General features: G+C 37.6%; 2 protein-coding genes across 7 annotated transcripts; both read right to left on the bottom strand.

The window, feature by feature from the left end:
• Positions 1 to 2,612: 2,612 nt before the first annotated feature.
• On the bottom strand, positions 2,613 to 9,370 carry LOC104108357 (ATP-dependent Clp protease ATP-binding subunit ClpA homolog CD4B, chloroplastic-like). 3 transcript variants are annotated; one of them, XM_009617369.4, is made up of 10 exons: positions 9,186 to 9,370; positions 7,067 to 7,638; positions 6,734 to 6,849; positions 6,481 to 6,603; positions 6,147 to 6,332; positions 5,254 to 5,469; positions 4,827 to 5,044; positions 4,427 to 4,502; positions 4,256 to 4,345; positions 2,613 to 4,110 (listed from the first exon to the last, which is right to left on the bottom strand). In XM_009617369.4, the coding sequence occupies exons 2-10, from the start codon at positions 7,629 to 7,631 to the stop codon at positions 2,929 to 2,931; spliced, it is 2,772 nt and encodes a 923-aa protein (XP_009615664.1). In that variant the 5' UTR covers positions 7,632 to 7,638; positions 9,186 to 9,370; the 3' UTR covers positions 2,613 to 2,928. The 3 variants fall into 3 exon arrangements, with proteins under 3 accessions (XP_009615664.1, XP_070053787.1, XP_018630414.1); XM_070197686.1 differs by lacking the exon at positions 9,186 to 9,370 and adding an exon at positions 9,069 to 9,109; XM_018774898.3 differs by lacking the exon at positions 9,186 to 9,370 and adding an exon at positions 8,971 to 8,994.
• A 2,662-nt stretch (positions 9,371 to 12,032) lies between these two features.
• LOC104108358 (dual specificity protein phosphatase PHS1) lies at positions 12,033 to 21,336 on the bottom strand. Of its 4 annotated transcripts, XM_070197684.1 has the most exons (12): positions 21,110 to 21,335; positions 20,782 to 20,859; positions 20,538 to 20,680; positions 17,534 to 17,738; positions 16,949 to 17,125; positions 16,695 to 16,855; positions 14,878 to 15,682; positions 14,655 to 14,768; positions 14,212 to 14,358; positions 13,893 to 14,120; positions 13,124 to 13,281; positions 12,033 to 12,792 (listed from the first exon to the last, which is right to left on the bottom strand). In XM_070197684.1, exons 1-12 carry the CDS (start codon positions 21,143 to 21,145, stop codon positions 12,426 to 12,428), a joined length of 2,619 nt encoding a protein of 872 aa, XP_070053785.1. In that variant the 5' UTR covers positions 21,146 to 21,335; the 3' UTR covers positions 12,033 to 12,425. The 4 variants fall into 4 exon arrangements, with proteins under 4 accessions (XP_070053785.1, XP_070053784.1, XP_009615666.1 ...); XM_070197683.1 differs by having other exon boundaries at positions 13,893 to 14,062; positions 14,172 to 14,358; positions 14,593 to 15,682; positions 21,110 to 21,336; XM_009617371.4 differs by having other exon boundaries at positions 14,593 to 15,682; positions 21,110 to 21,334.
• Positions 21,337 to 21,973: the final 637 nt, after the last annotated feature.

The raw sequence follows: 21,973 nt of genomic DNA, 5'->3' as shown, positions 1-21,973 counted from the left end.
CCTGTTCACTACTTATATTCTTATTTGCATACCTTTCTGTCATTTCTCCACATAGAGCGGATTCATCAACAATATCCATTACTTGATCTGGTATTGACGAAAAGGTGGAGATTCACATTGTCATCAAATAGTTTATCTGTGGGTCGTTTTCCAGTAAAAATCTCCAGCAATAGGATCCCATAATTATACAAATCTCCTGTTGTCTACTAGATCATAGAAAATGAAAACATTTCGAGGGAAAAAAAATATATGGTCAAAGTCCGCAAAAAAAATATGTTACTGCATTCAAGACTTGACAGACAGCTAAAAATACATTAGGATGTTATCATCTACATTAAGATAGAGAGTTTTTCTCAAAAAAATATGTTACCGCATTCAAGACTTGACAGACAGCTAAAAATACATTAGGATGTTATCATCTACATTAAGATAGAGAGTTTTTCTCAAAAAAATATGTTACTGCATTCAAGACTTGACAGAGCCAAAAATACATTAAGTTGTTATCGTCTACATTAAGATAGAGAGACGTTTTTGTCTCTATCTTTCTTGAGCCGAGGGTCTATTGGAAACAACCTCTCTACCTTCTTAAGGGATAAGGTGTACGTACACTCTACCCTCCTCTCTGTCTCCACTTGTGGAATTACAAATAATTATATATCATAATTACAATCATAATAGACTCATCTAATTAATTAAATCAATACTTTAACAAAAATTTTGAAATTCGCCCTAAAAGGTCGACACGGGCCCACGTCTCGGAATCGGGTAAAAGTCACAAAATCCGAAAGCCTATTCACTCACGAGTCTAACCATATCAAATTTACTAAAATCCGACACCAAATGGTCCTCCAAATCCATAATCCAACTCCCCAAATCCCAAGCCTCCGGCTTCCAATTTACACCTTAAATACACACTAGCTAGGTGGAAAAATACATGGGAAGCATGATTATTGATTAAAAATAAGCACAAGGGACTTGCCTCAAGAAATCTCTTGAAAATGCTCTCAAAAATCGCCCTAAACCGAGTTGCAAAGTCCAAAAAAATGACAAAAATCGCGAAGCCCTTCGGTTTTAACCACTGCCTAGGTATTTCCGCATCTGCGGAGCCTGGGCTCGCACCTGCGGGTGCGCTTGTGCGGCCAAAAAGTGCGCATCTGCGCAAATCACTTACCCCCTCTGCCTTTGCATCTGCGATGAAAGGGCCGCACCTGCGCGTGCGCGCCTGCGGAAATCCCTTCCGCTTCTGCGGACCTTGTGCACCTGCGATGACCCTCTCGCAGATGCGGAATTCACCTCGCACCTGCGACCCCTGGCACTCCTCCATTTTTCCGCTTATGCGCTTGCCTCCCCGCATGTGCGATCACGCACCTGCGGTCTCTCCACCGCAGGTGCGAAAATGATAGATGCCTGAAGACTTCAGCAGCAACTCAAATCCAACTTTTGATTCGTTAAGCACTCGAAACTCACCCGATGCCCCCGGGATCTCAACCAAACATACCAATCAATCCTAAAACACCATACGAACTTAGTCGAGCTCTCAAATCACATCAACTAACGCTAAAAATCATGAATCACCTTCCAATTCAAACTTAAAGAACTTGAAACTTCAAATTCCTACAACCGATGTCGAAACCTATCAAACCACGTCCGAATGATCTTAAATTTTGCACACAAGTCATATTCAACATTTCGGACCTACTCCAACTTCCGGAATCGCATTCCGACCCTGATATCAAAAAGTCCACTACCGGTCAAAATCTTCAAAAATTCGACCTCCACCATTTCAAACCTAAATGAGCTACAGACCTCCAAAACACAATCCGGACATGCCCTTAAGTCCAAAATCACTTAACGGAGCTAACGGAACGGACGAAATTCTATTCCGGAGTCGTCTTCACACAGTTCAGACTACGGTCAAAACCTAAGACTTAAGCTTCCGTTTTAGGGACTAAGTGTCCCAAATCACTTCGAATCACCCGATAATTGAATTCAACCACGCACGCAAGTCAAGACACATAATACAAAGCTGCTCAGGGCCTTATGCCGCCGGACGAAATTTAAATTCTCAAAACGATTGACCGGGTCGTTACAGGTTTGTTGTGGTGGCGGTTGTTGTTTGCATCTAAATGACCGTAGAGAGGCTAAGAACATGATCTTTCTTGGGATGTGGCGACATTTTTGTGCAACTTAGTGTTGTGCCAAATTTCAATTTAAACCAAATCGAGTAGTATCCAACAAAAATCAATTCGTTCAAGCTCAACAAGTCCTGTTCAACTTCTATGCAGGCACTCTAGTTTACACTTTCTTCACGATCACTTCAGAACCAAAACATGATCAAGTCAATGAGGTGGGTTTATTAAATCCATTACATGGAAAAGAAAAAGAATAAAAAAAGATAAAATAAATCCTGACTGTTACTTGAATATAAGGCCTATGAAGTTTTCATATTTTATACAAAAAAATAATAGGGTTGGGTTGTGGGCGATGCACAAATACTTCAGCCATTTATCGGAAAGTTAATGAAACGTAGCATTAGAGAAATATATGAACCTATTTCCTTATATGCATTCTATATAGATTGTGATCTGAGCCAGACAGCAGGAAAAAGGTGCTGAAAACAATGACAAATTCGACTATCACCTACCATAAATTAGAATATATGGTTCTACATAGTCTTCGTCGCAATTTTACACTATCTTGCGAGGTCACTACAATCTTAAAGAAATTCAGTATATAGTGTGTAATCCTGAAAGCTCTGATATAATGGAGGTGCTACCCTTCTCAACTTGGCAGAATTTCATCACCCAATGACCCCATAAATTACTCACAAGTTGCTTCATAACCCCAGGAGAGCTTAGTGGCCAAGACAAATGAAGGCAACATTACAAACAACAAATTTGCAGAGCTAAAGCAAGCAGCAGAGCGGATCTACACAGGGATAGGCTCAGGAGCTGGATCTGAGGGAGTTCCGCTAGTGCCATTGAGGACGGTCACATTACCATCAGAGTCCACGTCCACAATTACTGAATCACCTTCTTTGATCTCACCTGCAAGCATCTTCTCGGCCATGCTGTCTTCCAGCAGTCTCATAATAGCTCTCCTCAACGGTCTTGCTCCGTAGCTTGGGTTGTACCCTTCGTCAACCACCCTGTCTCTAAACCTCTCCGTCACTTGAAGTTCTATCTCCTTATTTTTCAACCTCTCAAAGACCTCCTTAAGCATGATATCAGCTATCTCCTTCACCTCTAACTTAGTGAGCTGACGGAATACAATCATCTCATCCAATCTGTTCAAGAACTCTGGCCTAAAGTACTGTTTCAACTCCTCAGTCACCAAGCTCTTGATACGGTTGTAACTGCTATCCTTCTCGTCATAATCTAGATCAAAACCTATACGACGGCCTCCTTTCTCTATCACACTGCTTCCGACATTCGATGTCATGATGAGAAGTGTATTCTTGAAGTCGACAGTTCTGCCCTTGCTGTCTGTCAATCTTCCATCTTCAAGAATTTGAAGCATCATGTTGAAGACATCAGGATGAGCCTTCTCAATCTCATCAAAGAGCACAACAGTGTAAGGTCGACGCCTCACAGCTTCAGTCAGTTGACCACCTTCAGTGTAACCAACATAACCAGGGGGTGAACCAATGAGTTTAGAGACAGTGTGTCTCTCCATAAACTCACTCATATCAAGCCGGATCATTGCTTCTTCAGAACCAAAGTAGTATGCTGCTAAAGCCTTGGCCAGTTCTGATTTCCCAACACCAGTTGGACCAGAAAAGATGAAACTGGCAATAGGTCGGTTGGGATTCTTGAGCCCAACACGAGCACGTCGGATAGCGCGACTAATGGCTTTCACAGCTTCATCCTGGCCAATGATTCTGGTGTGAAGTGTTTCTTCCATTTTTAAGAGGCGATCAGATTCATCTGTTGAAACCTTCTCGACAGGGATGCCAGTCCATGAAGACACAATGTGCTGAATATCTGCCTCTGTAACGAGCGGACCTGTATCTCCAGCCTCAGATTCAGCCTTGCTCATCTCTTTGTTTTTGTCTATCAGGGCTGAGATCTGTGCCTTAAGATCCATTTCTCTATCACGCAGCTCCCCCGCCTGTCAAATGCATTGAGAGATACAAGATTATGTAATGTAAACTCTGCAATTACACTATTTAGCATGAAAAGCAGTTCAATGCTTTTACTAAGGAAGAAAGCAGTTCACAGGAATTTTATGCACAGGATCAGAGAAGACCAATCACCTTTTCAAAATCTTGACCTCGCACAGCTTCATTTTTCTCCTTAGTAATCTGACGGAGTTCTTTCTCGAGCTCTCTTGCTTCCTCAGGGAGCTAGATCATATCAAGAAAACGGGTCATGACTCCATTAGGAAAAGAGGGCAGGGAAAGGTAGATTAAGAGAGTACTCTATACCTGTGCATGGCGTAGTCTAACACGGGAACCAGCTTCATCAATCAAATCAATTGCCTTATCAGGCAGAAAACGGTCACTGGAACAAGCAAAGGTTCAAGTTAAAAGTGTGGTCAACTATAAATGAGTTATCATGGAATCTAGGAAAAATATTTTGGTGTGGAGATACATGTGCCAATTTTCAGGAGTAGAAAAAACTATGCATAAGCTTATTCAGATGTCGATACAAAAGAAACCAACTTCTAGGACACTATGTAAGAACATAATACCATTTTGGGAAGGATATATCTTAATATACGCGTAAAAATCAGTTGGTTATGAAATCCCAATGTTAAAATGTGCCAACAACTCAAAGCGAGGAGAGAATAAGGAAAATTTGGAAAATGAAAATATGATTAGATACCTGATGTACTGATAAGAAAGCTGGGCAGCAGCTTCTAATGCCTCATCGGTGTAACGGAGCTTGTGATGAATCTCATATCTCTCCCGAAGCCCTTTCAAGATCTGTATGGTTTCATCCACAGTAGGTTCAGGGACTTTAACTGGTTGGAATCTCCTCTCCAATGCAGGATCTTTCTCAATGTGCTTTCTGTACTCATCCAGGGTTGTGGCTCCAATACACTGACAAGTGAAACCAAATAAAATACTTCTCAGTTACACCAACAGTAAATATTTTGTTATGTTAACAGCTTTATCTTTCGACATTCTTTTGCAGTTCTACCAGGATTAACTCAGGATCAAGATAATGATTAATCATCAAATTCAAAAGTGTATTTCTAATTCTCGTTCAAATTTACAAGGAACATACTAGGTCTAGGAGGATAACTAACCTGTAGTTCCCCTCTAGCTAGGGCAGGTTTCAAGATGTTTGCAGCATCAATTGCCCCCTCTGCAGCTCCAGCTCCAATCAATGTGTGCACTTCATCAATAAAGAGTATTATTTCATCACTTTGTTTAATTTCTTCCATTAGTTTCTTCAGTCTTTCCTCAAACTCTCCACGGTATTTTGTCCCAGCAACAAGCAAACCCATATCTAGTGTTATGACCTAATCATCACCAATAGCAAGTCACATAAGAAAAGGGATTTACAATAAAAAGAAAAGTAATACCACATATGACATATCGAAATCAGTTACATTTCAAAAATTCAAAAAATAGGCTCTTCTTTACCTTATGGCTTTAGTTGAAATAGAATTAAATTAAGAGAGTAACTACAACCTATTTTTCTCCAATACTTCATAGCTGAGTCCATAAACCAATCACTGAAGGAAATGTGTGGAGTACGCTTAAGGAGGTTGGAATTCGAAAACAAGCTCGTACAAGTTTTTTTATCATTCATGGCTTTTTGTAAATGTTTGGAGCACCTATAAAAATATTAATGAGCTTAGATGGTTGATAGTTTGTGGAGAATCATGTTTCCTTTTTCTCTTTATTTTGAGAGGGGTGGGGGTTGAGGATTGAGTTATAGATGGGGATTGACATAACAGTATGGCATTTTCTACTCTTCGTACTTCTTGTATATATCCGGCCTTTGGAATTTTGATTTCTAATTTTATAAAATTAATACTTAATAAAAACAAATTCTAAGACACTATTAAATATGATTTTTTAAGTGTTCCCACCTAAGACTGGATCTGCTATACAGTTAACATAACATTGAAAAAATAGAAAATAATGCACAAGCATACATCATGTTCGGCATATTTATCATACACCTCTTTACCTTCTTTCCCTCTATTGTTTCGGGGACATCGCCATTAGCAATTCTTTGAGCTAAACCTTCAGCAATAGCAGTTTTGCCAACACCTGGTTCTCCAATAAGGCAAGGGTTGTTTTTTGTACGCCGACCCAAGATTTGAGTAACGCGCTCAATTTGCGGCTGTCTTCCAACAACAGGATCCAGTTTCCCCTGAAAACACAATATGGCCAGATCAGATAAATGAAGAGAGCCAATCACCACAATATGACAAATATAACTCCATTTTTTTTTAACAGCAAAAAGATAAATAAAATTAAGTATAGTCACCATTGCACGACAAATATAACTTTCTAAGTACCTCTTCAGCCAACTTTGTCAAATTGGTGCCGTACTCCTCCAATGTAGGCATCTTTTGTCCAGAAGTTCCACCACCAACACTAGCACCAACAGCCTCATTACTCTCGCCAACCATTCGAATGACCTATTTTATACAATAAAACAAAAAAACTTTATTACAATGAATTCAAGTGATTTAGATACTCCTGGCCCCACCAAAGAACCAAAAAAGAAAGAAAAAATGAAGGTAATCAAAGGAAGCACAAAGTACTTGCCTGTGTGCGAATGTTACTGGGGTCAGCACCCAAGTTCTCAAGAACACGGGCAGCCACACCTTCACCTTCACGCAGCAGTCCAAGCAGCAAGTGTTCCGAGCCAATGTAGTTATGCCCTGTATGAAAAACCAATCAGCACAGACAATAACCAAATGACTTTCAGAATTCAATGAAGCTCGTGCATGGAATGGACAAGAGAGGAAACTGAGATAAAATAAATTAACTATATAAAATCGTGTCTACAACAACTACATTAAAATAGATCTAAAAGAAAAGTTTTTTTAATGTCTGAAAGACAACCCAAGATAAGACTGAAATGATTAGATAAGGTACCTAGTTGGCGGGCTTCCTCCAGAGAGAGTTCAAGAACACGCTTTGCACGAGGAGTAAATGGAATCTCAACAGCAACAAACCCACTACCCCTTCCAATTATCTTCTCCACCTCCACACGGGCATCTTTTAAATTGATTCCCATGGATTTAAGAACTTTAGCTGCAATACCAGTTCCCTCACCAATAAGACCCAACAAAATCTGCTCTGTGCCAACGAAGTTATGACCTAGTCGTCTCGCCTCTTCTTGTGCAAGCATAATGACTTTTATTGCTTTCTCAGTGAAGCGCTCAAACATTGCTTTTGGGACAAACCGGCAACCTCTTGGCCGTCTGACAGAAGTTGCAGCTGCCACTTTTGAATGGAGAGTTTGTCCAGATTTTACAAGTGTATCTATTGCATTGCACCCTCGCAGTCCTGTAAAATTGGTCAACCTTATGGAGGGTGATTGTACATTACATAGCATTTTAACAGTTTTTTTGTTTTTCCCAGATCCACTAAATTGCCTAGTCCTTTCACCGGCAACTGAAGATGGGATGTTGGTTGACTGAACTAAAGCTCTAGCCATGATGGACCTGCAATTGATATGATAGCATGTCAGAAAAACTCACTCGAGACATTTGGTAAAATATCAAGGTTCATATTACATAACAGAATAAGGATATGATCAATTGGAATTCACAATTAGTGGGCATAAATTAAATTATTGATAACAATTGAAGGTTCAACTTTTTAGAGTGACATAATATAGAGAAACAAGATCATTCTGGGAATTCCGAACTTCAAAAACTATGCAAATGCCCTTTCCCTACATTCACAGAATATTTGAGCAATACAGAGCTGACACATTAGCTTAAAGCTAGATACAAATGTCACCATAAAAGTTACTCTTTCAAGCTAGATACAAACGTCACCATAAAATTACTAAGTACCCAAACTTCATAAAAAAAAAAAATTACTAAGTAACCAAATAATAAAGCCTCTAAATTAGAAGAGCTGGAAAACTATGCAGCCACCAAATGGTGTAACTGTTTTCTCCAGGATGAAGCAGCCAAGCTGCAAGGACCTTAGTTTCTAAACTAGCAGAATCGTGGGACATCAAAAGCGCTAAGTTGATTTGTGGGACATCACAAGCGTTAAGTTGATTGTTGGTTTTGTTCCTCATTCTCGTATATGTTACTTGGTTTCAATCACAATATATAAACAAATACTCCCTCTGTTTCAAGAAGATTGGCCCTATTTCCTTATTAGTCTGTTTCAAAAAGATTGACACCTTTCAATATTTACTTTAACAAAAAATATTTTGTCGCCACACAAATGCTATGGCAGGTTTCAGACCACAAGTTTCAACAGTTTTACAGCCACGCAAATGCTATGGCTTCTTTAAGACCACATATCTCAAAAGTCTTCCCTTATGTGCCAAGTCAAACTAAGACAATCCTTTTGAAACGGAGAGAGTACGATATAATACAATAGTCCTTTTTACGAATCTGATTAACTAATAATCCAAAAGCTAAAAAGAAATGGCAATCCGGGGAACTGGACATAGGAAACAAAAAGGATAAGATGAAATAGGGTCTAATCTAGACATTAGTAAAACAACCAATGCCCTGAAGACAAGCCAGTTCTATTCTGTATTCCAAGTACCAACTGGTTTCAAACACTTCAGAGCAATTTAGTGAAGTAGCGAGGCCGGAATTTCAATACCACAACAAGTCAACCGGAACCAAAACAAATGCTTAATTAAATCTCAAAAGAGTGAGCTACTTCATACCCCTTTCAAAGAAGAAACTTGACAAAGACAAGCTCAGAAATTACTACAAACAAATAGAAGTAAAGTCGAACAGAAGAAACAGCTCAGAAACAACTCTAATGAGCAAAATCAGCTCCAAATTTGCAATTTTTACCGCTTTATCGAGCAAGTATGCTTGAATTGAACCACAAGAAACAAAGGGTTCGAGGTGCTAAAGGGATAAAACACCTAATTAAAGCATTCAACACCCACCCAAAAAACAAATCTTGAAAAAGAACCCTAATACCAATCTCTTCTTTAACAAATAATTATGTATATATAGACATATATAGGGAGATTATCCAATTCATTAGGTAAAGAGATGCTCACCTCAATAATACTAAAGGCCCAAAAGATTCTTCAAGATTGAAAGGAGAGAGAGAGAAGAAAGGGAAAAGATATAGAGAGACCTTGAAAAAGGTCGGCCGTGTATATAAAGATAGATATAGGATTGTGGATGTAATTATAAAAGAGCTCTCTCTCTCTCTCTCTCTCTCTCTCTCTCTCTACTCTCTAGGCTTGTGTTTTGGCTTTCGTGTTTATATTTGCCACTCCATTGACCACTCGTGCACCGTCATACACCCCAAAAAGATCTCTCTTCTCTTCTCACCTTTCTCCTTTGGGAAATTCGCCTAAGCAAATCACTACCGTTTGATTTGAATACTTTTATATTACTGGTCCATTCACCATCAAAGAAAAAGGATATATGGCCCCACATTGTTGACGTGTCTGCTGGCTGATCTCAATTTTATTTTATTTTTAATTTTTTTTATTACATTGAGCGAGGAGAATGGGAAGAGAAAGGATCATCTCAACGAAGGGTGCTTATCGGACGGATATTCATACTTAGCGATTCGACTTATCGATTATCAATTTATAAATGTAATAATCCGCTAGCCAACCAATAAGATATCAGGTGGATTGATATCGGATTAACAATTATCGGACGGTTATAGGACGATTATCGGACGTTTTATCGGCTAAATCAAATAGACCATAAAAAAAAGTAAGAACTAAAGATAGGAAAAATTTAAGTCTAGATTTATTTATATAATATTTCTCCAACCGATTTGATCTAATGCAAACTATTATATTCCTGATATGTGAACTATTATGTAACTGTATGTTACTGATAACCACTATTTTAGCCCTGGGGCGAGGCGTACCAAAAACGTCTCGGGGCGATGGTGTGAGGCGTACGCTCCGCAATTTGGGACGTACGCTCTGGGCGTACGCCCAGAGACTTTTTCAAATTAAAATAAAATTTGTTGAATTAGTCCTTCATATAATACCTAAATTCTCAAAAGTCAGTTTGGTAATTACTCAAAAGGTTTTAAAAAGGAACTCAAAAATATTAAATTTAAAAGTAAAGACCCATTTTATTGATTTAAGCCCTAATTCATGGTTTTTTTAATTTTTTATCTTGTCCGGTAGTCTGCTAATATCTCCCAAAAGCAACGAATATTTTTTTTTTTTTTACAAATACAAAGAGAACTACATTCTTCTTCATAGCAGCAAATTCAAAGTTCAAATTATAGGTTAATCATCTTTTTGTTCCTCCATATAGAAAACTTTATTCTTTTAGACTCAAATTACTTATGCTTATAAGTAACGTATAATAGATTGTTTTAATTAGTTTTTTGTGGGGATGGAGCACACACATATATATAGTTTTCTTCAATTTTTATGCAATTTTACATGTTTATAAATATTTACTGTCATTATATTATTTTATAAAATATTAAAAATTAAATACCTATGGAGCTTACGCCCCGTGCATCGGGGATTACGTCCCGCTGAGACATATGTAAAACGCCTCGCCTTACGCTCACACCTTTTAAAACACTGCTAATAACCATGGCACAAGAAAATGTTAATGATCACACATGCTCCCACTTCCACTTGGGAGTAAAAAAGGAAGCAATAGTAAAATATTTATAATTTGTTAACTTAAAAAAAAGAAAGAATGAGGAAAAAGAAATAGCAAAAGACAGGAGTGGTAGACAGAAGCAAGAAGAAAATGATGATGGGTTATGAAGAGGAAGAAAGAGAAAGAAGTGTAAATATAAAAATTCTTTAGCTTATTAATGGTTTATCCGATATGGAAATTGAGTAATTCGCCCCTAAATCGTTAAGCCGTTAATTATAAAATTTCAATCCGTTCGTCAACTATTATCCCAATAACCCGATATCAATAAGCCAATAAGACAATTTTGCGATTCGATTAACGATTACGGTTCGGTTTTGAACCGCCCTAACCTTAACCCCAATTTTAATCCCTCTTTTGCATTGGCTGTAATTTCTTATAACTATCTGGTATTCAAAATTTACATCAACTCATTCCAGATTCATTTAAGTAAAAATGCTTCTTTATCATAAATTTCTCATACATCCCATATTCCCGCTATATTCCTTGATTGTTTGAATTGTGATTTCTTAATTGGCTTACCGTTCTCAGGTCTATCTTAACTCCACTGTACTGGATTTGTTTTTCAAGATTTTTTCTTCGTTTTTGGGCAATTTTCCCGATTATTTGGAAAAGGGGCTTAGATAGGGAAACTTGGAACAAGTAGGTCCTCTCATTTTAAGCAATCTGCAAAAAAATCGTGCTTATATTTGGACTGACATTAACATTTGTTTTGTTTTTTGTTTGTGATTCAAGCCCTTGTTTTTCATGTCACCCACTTTTTTCTTTCTTTTTCTTTGCTTTTGTCCGGTAAAGAAGAATAAAGCAAATATGGAAAATACAATAAATTGGATGATTTACAATTTAATGGTCAGACAAAAATAAAGCAGTTGCTTAGAAGTTACAAATTACAAATCAACGTTTCTTGTTGGAAACAGGGGGGAAAGTAAAAACGATTACAAGATCCTCATTTGCTTTACGTAACGGGAAGCCAACAAAAAGTGTAATGCAAGATTTTGCGACTACAATATGATGGGGTAACATCCACGAAAACAATAGTCCACGATCATAACAAGTACATGCATCAAACATAAGAATCTGCCTCACAATTCCACCGGTACCTGTTACTTTTCTCTAGCAATTCAAAAACTTATGCACGCTAATTATGACACCCTAGTCAAATCCCATATCGACAAAACACGAGAGAGATGTTGGGTATATAATTAAACATGCCTTAAACCCTAATGATGCATTTTAAAGTCGTACGGGCCTAAGATCAAAGCGAACAATATAACTAGTGGACTAAGTTGTTACATATGGTAGCGAACGCCGAGTCCCTAAGGAGATAGCCGTGCGAACCTAGGCCCAAAGCGGACAATATCGCTGATGGGCTGAGTTGTTACACTAATAAACATTATTTTACATTTTCCCCGGCGGGAAGACATAAGGTATCTAACTTCCTAAAATTACTGCTAGGATACACTACAGAGCATCAATTCTTAAAACTCTTACACCTGTACTTTGAGCATGTTTATAGATTAAGCTTGTGTACTTAACTACACGTTTTACCCTTTTGATTGATATTGAAACTACATAACCATGAGGATGACTTTAAGCTTCATGATACCCGTCAGGTAGGTTAGGCCAGTAGCACATTATTAACCTCATGATTCCAAATCTTCAATCATGGAAGATTGTCTTTGCGTAGGGCTGACACTTCCACCTCGACTTATTTTGAGTGCATCTAAGGCCTTCTGTATTTCCATGTTCATAGCACTGTCCACACTCCCAGATGATAGTTTCTTGTGTGCTTTCTGCAAATGCAGCTTCAGCGAACTGCTGCTCAGGCCAGCGTTCTTTCCACAGATTGGGCAAACCTTCATGCTTGGCTTCCGCTGTTGCCATTCCATAGAAACCTTACCATGCAACTTGCGGTCTAGGTCCAAAAGAATCCTTGCAAAACCATCATTAGGTTGGGCTCGACGATGAACTCGTCTCAGTGTATTCCATGCCTTCAACAAAGTAAACTTCCTGCATCATATCAAACTTTCCATTATGAAGTTTCTTGCATGACTTCTGGAAAACAAACTGCATCACTAGTCTACAGGCCAAGTTTTAACAACAAATAAGCAACTATTCTAATTGCTTCAAAAATGATAAAAGCCAATTGGGCTTGGGAATAGTACCAAGTCTCGAGAACCCGTCTCAGAAATTCAATTTTTGTTCTTTAAATATCCTTCATGGTGTAACTTCTAAATAATTAGCAAGTCAGCTAATGTCCAGTCGTTTGAAATTCAGCTTCACATCAGTCTACAAAACGTAAGTTAATGCATAAACCATTCATTAAATCTTTTGCACTTACTTCCTGAGCATTAGATAAGCAAGAACCACTGTAGCACTCCTGCTTCTCCCTTCAAAGCAATGAACCAGAACCTTCCCGCCATTTTCTTCAACAAGATCGATAAAATCATGAGCTTCGTTAAAGAGTTCACTGATATTAGAATCTTCTTCGTCACATATCTGCCCATCAAGAAAAGTATCACCACACATGCAACCTCTGTTACTATACAATAAATATAAGAGTTGAAGAGCTTATAAGTGTGTTTAAGAGTTGTTTACAATAACAACTATTACTACTACTCCTCAATCCCAAGCAAGTCGAGTAGATATTTTAAAAAATAAAATAAATGCCACAAACAACAGATTACTTAGTTGCTAACATGGAAACATCAGTAAGAAACTTCTTCAAATTTGTAGCTTGTACACCCTAACAGGTTTGAAAACTACTTCCTCCTGAGTCAAAGATCAAAGGTTTTAGGATAATTATTTCGTAGTATGCAGGGACTATACAGATCGCCTAACTTAATTTTAGGATACTCAACCAAAAAAAGTTATACACAATGGAAGATGGGATGCATCTTGTGAAGAGAAACGAGTGTCATCTCAGTAGCCACATGATGAAGACACAAAAATAGTAGAATTCTAGCACTTCTACTGCTTTAGAAGACTTCAAGACAGAAGTAGTCAGAGATGTGCATCAAACAGAAGGGCCTATCATAAATTAAATGCCAGATTTTAGCCAGAATGAAAAATGTATATCAAACAAAAGCAAGAAGGTTTTGAGGACTCACGGAAAAGTTCTTATATTCAAATAAATCAGGAAACTGGGAGTCTGACTGCCCAGTTTCATTTGCACAGAGACATAAGATATGTGTGATCCCTAAATGTTGCAGTGTGTACACAGATCTAGCAGCAAGTGCGCCACCAATAAACAAGCTGGCTGAGATTGCAGATGGTTTTTCTGTATTTGCAGCATCAGAAATTAATGATATCCTCTCCAGAATGTGCTCAAGCCTGATCTATAAGTTGCAAAATTGAACATGAAAAGGATTACAACAAAGACAAATTACCATAGTGTCTCAGGGAACAAGCTGAGTAGGACATTAGTACCTTCAGCTCATAAGCATCAACCACATAATTACTATCACTTCCTTCAAAGAAACCTGAATTAAAATTGTTTTCCTGGCACAGTTTAACTGCATCACTTTTAAGCATCTCATTCCATTGCTCCAACTCTTTATTTAGTTCTGCATCTACCTGAAAAGGAGAAGCAAATGCCTTTAATTGAGAGAAGGAACTTGCTCGCGACTTAGAATCTTCTTTTTCATAGAAAAAAGTCTCCAGGATATGGAAGAATTTTGTGCAAAGAGACAAATAAAATTCTTAAAACATTACTGAAATACTTTTAATGATACCCAGCAAATAAAGTAGATTTTTTTGCAAAGACAAACACTTTCTTGTTGGAGTAAATTTCCAATGCACATCACAAACCTTAGCAAACTTGTGAAAGTCACGGAGTTTTGAAGTCAAACGGAGACTACGAAGTGGCTCACCACTGCCCTTACAGAGCTTTCCTTGCCAGCTATCACGTGAACTTGGAGAAACGGTAGAATCCAAGCTGTCTCTGCATCCTGAAGATGATGGTCTAGTAGCTGTTCTCTGACACTCTGATTCATTTGAATCCAAATAATTATCATTTGGTGTGCGTTCTTTACTTGGTGTTGAGGGGCAATGCCCCGCAACGCCAGCAGATTGTGAAGGTGATTCAGGAATTACCAAGTCTTCTTTCTCAAGATCGCCAGCAGAAGCTCTGTTGATAATATTAAGAAATACTCGAAAGAGGCTATCCAGCTTCTGATGAAGTGTGACAACGAATATATGAAATCCCTGCAGGTCACGTAGAGCTGCACGAAATCCACTCCGGAACTCATGCACTATTGAAGCCGCGTCAGCTGCTTGATAGTTGTTCATTGTATCAGAATCCTCTGGTGGAGATCCTAATTTTCCTCCCGTAATCTCATATAATATTTTTGAAGCATACTCGGGACTATTAATTAGGAGCTCAACCAGCTTAGGATAATTTTCTTGATCACTTGCACGCTTTCCTGCAGGTGGTCTTCGAGGAACCCCAGAGTCTATTGCTACAATGTGAAAATCTGGACATGTTGACTCATTTGAAGTTTGACTTACACTCATATTGCTGGATTTTGGAGATTCTGTGATGTCTGAAAGGTCGGAACTCTGTGATATTAATCCTGGGTTAGGAGTGCTTATTCTGCTATCTACAGAATTAGCTCTTCTTTCTTTCTGAAGCGCCCGAATCACTCTCGGCCTATATCTATCAATTGCAGAATCAAAGGCTGCTGCTAGTGCGTCCAAGTTTGCAGCATTCACTTTATCAGCTAACAATAAATTTGCAGGGTTACCGCGCCATCTGAGATGGCGACATGGAAGCCGATCTTCATTTCTGATGACAAGATCCAACATCAAAACCCTACCTAGCGCTGCCGCGGTCCTTTCTCCTGCTTCTCGTGAATCAAATGCATTTGAGCTCTCCAACAGAGGGGACCCATGTATGTAACTGAAATAGCAAGTCATAAGGCCAACGAAAGTATCAAAATACGATTCTAGTGACTTATAACATTTTCTTAGACCAAAACTACCTATTTCTTTTGGGATAGTAAAAGGAGAAATGTCACACAAGGACTTCCCAAAGTGGTAGCTGTCCTAGTGCACCAAAAACTAGACATATAATCTGCAGTACTCGCAAAGCCCCAACAAAGTAGATTACCTAACTTGGTCTTTCACTCCATTTCCTACTTTCGGCTCCATCATCTTTAACTATTTCCTTCATATATATTTTTTCACAATCATAAAATAAAATATTCCACATTTTTAGTAATATATTCAAGCTAAACAGTAATAAATAAATGTGTATGCATCAAGCCTACAATGATTTATGCGTCAGCATACATTGGTAAACCCATACATACTATTGAATGATAGAGGATTTCCTGGAAGATATTCTCCATATCAAGATCTGATCCTCAGATTTTAGGGATAATTGTTGTAATCTAGAATATCAGATTTCTGATTCTTTTTGTATTTTATATGATTCTGTATAATCCCAGATTTTATGGGATTTAGGTGATTCTGCTTCTCAACCTCTTTGGTATATAAAGCCATGTACATGACATTGAAAGATATGAATGAAATTATTCAAGTATCTTACTCTTTCCACACATATTAACACAAGAATGAAGCAAAGAGTTGCTTGTCCGTCCACAAGTAGGCAGCAGCTAGTAGAAAAGATTGCCTGATCCAATAACAGCTCATCGGCTTTTGGCTTATGCTTTCTAAGAGGCCTAATTTGATAAGTTTTACAACCTAAAAAGAGCAAAAGTACCTATCAAATAAATTTGCTTACTGTGAGAAACAGCCTCTTGACTACATTCTCATAATTTTCAAATTGCATTTATCTAAATTATCATCCATCTCAGGCACCAATTCACCAGCAAAGAGATATCAAGAAATAGGGAAATTAATGCACATGTGCTCTACCGCCCCACAAAAACATCAAGTCGTATACGCACTTCATTAACATAAGGCACCGGCTTAGCTCAAGAGCTTCCAGAAGTTCTGAACACGTCATTTCCACAATCCCATCACCTTCCGAAATCGCTGCATCTTTTGCTTTTTCTGCAGCTTCCTTGATCTGTAGCCACTCTGGGCTACAATTATGAATAACCCTGGACTGCAATATTTTCGGAACATAGTTAAAGATATGACATACAAAATCTCCCTAATAAAACATATAAACAATTATAATGAAGTGAGAAGGAACAACTTGTGGAGTTTGGACACCTAGCCACTTTGCAAATTCATAACCCAGACGTTCTGATTGTGTAGCCATCCTCGAAGATGATATCTTTATAACAGCCGCAGCTTCTTTTGGAGAAGCGTCATCATTTTCAGGTTCGTTAAATAGCGCAAAGAATACAACACCCCCAGAATTTACAGTCACCTGCGTTCAGTTGCATGAGCAAATAATTATTAAGAACACAACAATAATTGTAAAATGCTTAAAGTGTCATGCGTAGTTGACCATCCCTTTGCCACTCGTTTGTTACTTCTAATATCTATAAAAGTTGATTTTATACAGTAGGTTCATTAATCTCTCATACCAGAAAGTATGTTCAGTTGAAAATGACACATAAGATTATAAAATAGCATTCATGAAGCTCCTCAGTAAGGGAAAAAACAAAAGTTTTAAGGAACTTGAAAAGAAAAAAGAGCTGTTAGATAACTAAGGCAAATGCTACTAATTTTTTCTTTTGGATAAGTAAGGACCACGCTATACTTGTTTCAGTCAATTCTACCTCTTATTCAGACAATCAAGTACTGAGCAAACAAAATATCAAAACTGAAATACCTCTAATGCTTTATTGGTTTCATCCTCGGACTGTTCGGTACTACTACTGTGTTCCGTGTGGTGAAGAGAAGACAGCATGTTCCATGAAAAGGTGTTTGATTCAATGTCCAAAACCGCGGCTTTGCCAAGTCTCTCCCATAAATTTACTTCTGGTGTTTGCTCAGATGGTAGAGGATCAACCTGATCAAGACTCGACTCTACTGCACTGAACAAGAATTATACTAGAGCTACATTATAATTGCAGTCTGTACATTTTATAGAGCTCAATGAGTCCATGCAATTATTTGCACAATCGACAGAAAAAAGAACTAAATTCCTATTCGTTTAAGGATATGGGCCCACAACAGCACCTAATACTTTTGCTCTCATCTGAAAGTTTGAAATTTTTCTTGAAAGTTTGAAATCTTTACCTCATCAAAGAAAAAGATGTGTTAGAACAAGGGCTTTAAAAAGAGATGGTGTCACTTATTTAATCAAAGTTCTCATTCTTCCCTTTTTTAGGAAGTGTCAACATGGTTGTAGATTCACACTCAAAAGAAACTTCATCCCCCAACTCTAAGCAACTTAGTAGCTACCATTGAAGGAAAGAGCTTTTGCCAAACTTAGGTACTTATTTTTCACTTGATTTCCTTGTGAAGAAGATGTTCTTTTACTCCGAGTCCTATGTATAGAAACAGAACAGAACAAGCCAACTTACAACTCCTACATTTCATTTCACATGGTACTCTTTCCTTTTTGGCCAATTCCACAAAGATTGACACATTTATGTATTTGGGAACTCTTTAATTTAACATTCTGGTTTTACCTTTAACAACATGCTCTTCGGAAATTGAAGCCGCATCTATAGACAACAAGATACTGTGGGTTAACAAAGGCGGATCCAGGATTTCAAGAGGATGGGTGCACTGTTGTGAAGAGGTGGATCTAGAATTTATATTTGATGGGTTTAATTTAACTTTAGTCTCTTACCATGAACCCACTACACTTTTAAAATTATAGGTTCAAAATTATATTCTTATTAAAATTTTAGTAAGTTTCACATATATATCTATACTCCGTACCAAAAACAAGACCGTTTGGAATGGGATTTGAACTGCCAATCACTTGTAGAGGTGCACCCAATAATAATTGCATCATAGGAGTGAGCATGGGTGCATACACATATTTAAATAATTTTGAAGAAATATGACATTGTTATACATGATTTAGGGAGAGGAGTATGGGTTCACGTGAACCCGTACCCCTTAACCTAGATACGCCTCTGGGTACTTTGATTTGGGTTGTACCAAAAATGTTCCTTTTTTCCTTAAACGTCATAAATAGCCAAACACCACTCTATAAAATGAAATAAATGTACTAATAACTGTCATTTAGCAACTACCGACTGAAGATAAAAATAAAAAAGCACAACTTGCAAACTGTGGTCCATAATTAGTTATAGCTCTTGGCAATAAACTCAAGCGCAGTATAACAATAAATTTCAAGAAAGACAACTCACATTAGGTTTAAAAAAAACAGTCACTAATATCAAATCTCATTTAATGCTTTTTTTCTTTTGAAGATTACACTGTCTAAATCTAACTCTCAAAGTTGTGCTGTGATGGTAGGCTAAGAGCTCGTGTTTTAGCTACATTTTGCACACTAGATACTACAATTTGATTGTATTTGAGCCTAATTGCTAATACTTTGTACTTATTACGTGTGTTATACTGTGTAGGATGTCATTTCGAGTGGAGAAACAAGTTTGGAGCTAAAATAGATGATTTGGAGCTTTGAAGTCTGAGTAAAAACCCAAGAAATTAAGTCGAGATCACGTTCGGAGGTCGAGGACCAAGTCTGGAAGTCAAAAAGTGAGAAAAAAAGATTACTCTGGAAAAAATGCCCTACCGCGCCGCGCCATGCGCCGCGGGGAGCTAGTGCAAATTTCCAGCAGAGTGTAAAAATCAACTCTCTGAACTTTTCCACATGCGCACTGTGTGGGGCGGCGCGCCATGTGCCGCGCATGTGCAAATTTTATAGAGTATTTCTCCTACTTCGGCTTGGAAAGGATACTTTCGTCCGGGCCCGTTCCTACATGGTATAAATACACCAAAAATATGATTTTTAGAGGACTTTTGACCTTGGAAACTTTGGGAGAGCATTGGAGGCTACAAGACACAGAATTTCATCATCTTTCCATCAATTCAATACGGGAGTTTGGATTATAACGTTAGATTGATATTTTCTCACTCTTTAATTATATTTGCGATGACCTCCTCCATAATTATGGAGTAGTTTACCTTAGGGTTTGACATGATTTGATGACTTGGTTGTTGTTTATGGATTTGACTACTGCTTAATTGCTTGAATTTATTGGAGGAGCTTTAATATAGTTGTGATTTTATTCTTTATAATGTTTAGTATTGCAGTGTATGCCTTAGTTTATTTTGGTAATTCTTTGAAGTAATCGAGAGAGCTTTTTGAGTTACCATTTAAATTAAGATTGAGAAATATTCGCGAGAAGTTTCTCTTAGATCATTCCTACCAATAGATTCTTACAAGTTTTACCGCACTTCACATTAGTTTATTTGAAAGATTTAGATTTAATCGAGAGAGAAGTCGAATAAGAAGTATAAGCTAATGACCTATTAAATTTGTGAGAATCGATAGAACCTCTAGAGTGAAATATAACAGTATCATATCCAGAATAACAATCTTGCATCTATCATGTCAAAACCCTTATTTCAATTGCTTTACTTTAGTAGTTAATTGTAGTTCGTAATCATTCCAATCAAGTTTTGATCATCCTGAATAGCAGTTAAACCAGGAATTACTAGAGCATTGTTTAAATTCAATCCATGTGGAGACTATAATCATACTATACTATCTTTGACTAGCGCATCAATTTTGCGCTCAATATGCAATTCTTGGGCTAATAGCATGATTAAGCATCAATGTCAGTTTTTTTAGTATAAGATAATATTATGATGAATATAAGTCATTGTGTTTAAGAACAAGGATGAACCTTAATGGCATGCTATGGGCTCTGGGGAGCCGATGAGGGAATCCAGAAGAGCGGTAATTGCTGCTGCGCTTACGGACCAGCTCCAGCCATTGGGCGAACCTATACGCCGGCCCCGCCGTTATATCCCCCAACATATACAGCACCTGCAAATTGCAATGCAAATGCTCCACCCTTCAATTATTCAATCACATTACTCAATAAATAAAACATTATTAATAAAAAAATTAAAAATTAAAAAACAGACCCGAGAAGTGACAGTGAGGGGCAACGGAGCCTCCGGCTCCTCAGATCCCAGCTCGAATGAGTCTTTCTCCTCTTCTTTCTGCATAACACATAAATTTTCTTCCCCACTTATAAGATCGTTATAATAAGCAATATAAATCGATAATTCAGATCTATATAGTACGATATACACACATAGTGCAAGTAAAGCAAAACTAAGAGCTCATAATGATTAATGTGCGATGCGTATATGGGTTATTTTTTGTGAAAAAGGGAAGAAAGGACATGAGTGTGGTGATTTGAATAGAAAAAGTTAATCCTAATAGTTTGAAGGAAAGAGGAGAGCGTGCCTGAATGGAGTACATGTCTTGATACTCATTGGTCATTGCCTTTTCTTTTCTTTCAAAAAGCAAATTAGATTTTGCCGCTTTTTCTGGGTCGTTGAGACTTTTAGAGAGAGAGAGAGAAATTTCGCAGATGGTTCCTTTTTTTTTTTTTTTGGTTCGACAGTGACGATGAGGGAAAGTGCAGCCTCGCTCCGCCTAACTGAGCGTGATAACAAGGTTACGTGTTCAAGCCGTGGAAACAGGCCTCTCGCAGAAATATACTTATGGTCAAGGCCTCGCCGAATTTAGCGCATAGCGATAGCTTAGTGCACCGAACACACACAGTCTCTGTTGCTTTGTGTTATTGCAAATTTTTCGTTTAGCCCATGTACTTATTTGTATGTACGGTTCAGTCACATACTTCTCCGTGTTTTTCTTCCTCCGATTTTAACTAATCTATTTGTTCAAATTTCTAAAATTTGTTTATTTGAACAATTACTTTGTCGAGTGAAATTTACAAAAGAAACAAACTTTTTGATAATAACAATTTGTTTTTGCAGAAATCATTTGAGAAGAATTTTATTAGTATTATAGAAGTTATTTGTGTCTTGCCGATCTTTTCCCAAGTGTTTTTAGTTTCAAATTGTGCAAAACAAACATGTTAGTTTGTTCATTTTTTCAGTTGTCTAAGACTTCAATATACATAAGAATACTTCTTTGATGGTCAAACTGGAGTATCATTCATAAAAAGTTGCTCTTTAATAGGATCAATCCTTACTCAAAGATTTCGCTTTTGAGTCGTTGTAATGTAGAAATTTCTGATAAGGAGCGACTTCCCTTTTAATGTGTCTTATGTGATACGAATTCGAATTAGTCTAGCCAATATAC

This window comes from Nicotiana tomentosiformis, chromosome 3 (assembly GCF_000390325.3).
Source record: "Nicotiana tomentosiformis chromosome 3, ASM39032v3, whole genome shotgun sequence".
Classification (NCBI taxonomy): Eukaryota; Viridiplantae; Streptophyta; class Magnoliopsida; order Solanales; family Solanaceae; genus Nicotiana; species Nicotiana tomentosiformis.
This window is presented reverse-complemented; position numbering and strand designations above follow the sequence as displayed.

Coding starts and splice junctions, on each gene's coding strand:
- LOC104108357 (XM_009617369.4), bottom strand. CDS start 7,631: ATGGCTAGAGCTTTAGTTCAGTCAACCAACATCCCATCTTCAGTTGCC. Junction 6,604..6,733: donor CCAGTAACATTCGCACACAG/GCAAGTACTTTG, acceptor TGTATAAAATAG/GTCATTCGAATGGTTGGCGA. Junction 4,111..4,255: donor GAGGTCAAGATTTTGAAAAG/GTGATTGGTCTT, acceptor TGCATTTGACAG/GCGGGGGAGCTGCGTGATAG.
- LOC104108358 (XM_009617371.4), bottom strand. CDS start 21,145: ATGACCAATGAGTATCAAGACATGTACTCCATTCAG. Junction 17,126..17,533: donor AAACCAATAAAGCATTAGAG/GTATTTCAGTTT, acceptor AACTGAACGCAG/GTGACTGTAAATTCTGGGGG. Junction 16,856..16,948: donor TAGGTGTCCAAACTCCACAA/GTTGTTCCTTCT, acceptor AAAATATTGCAG/TCCAGGGTTATTCATAATTG.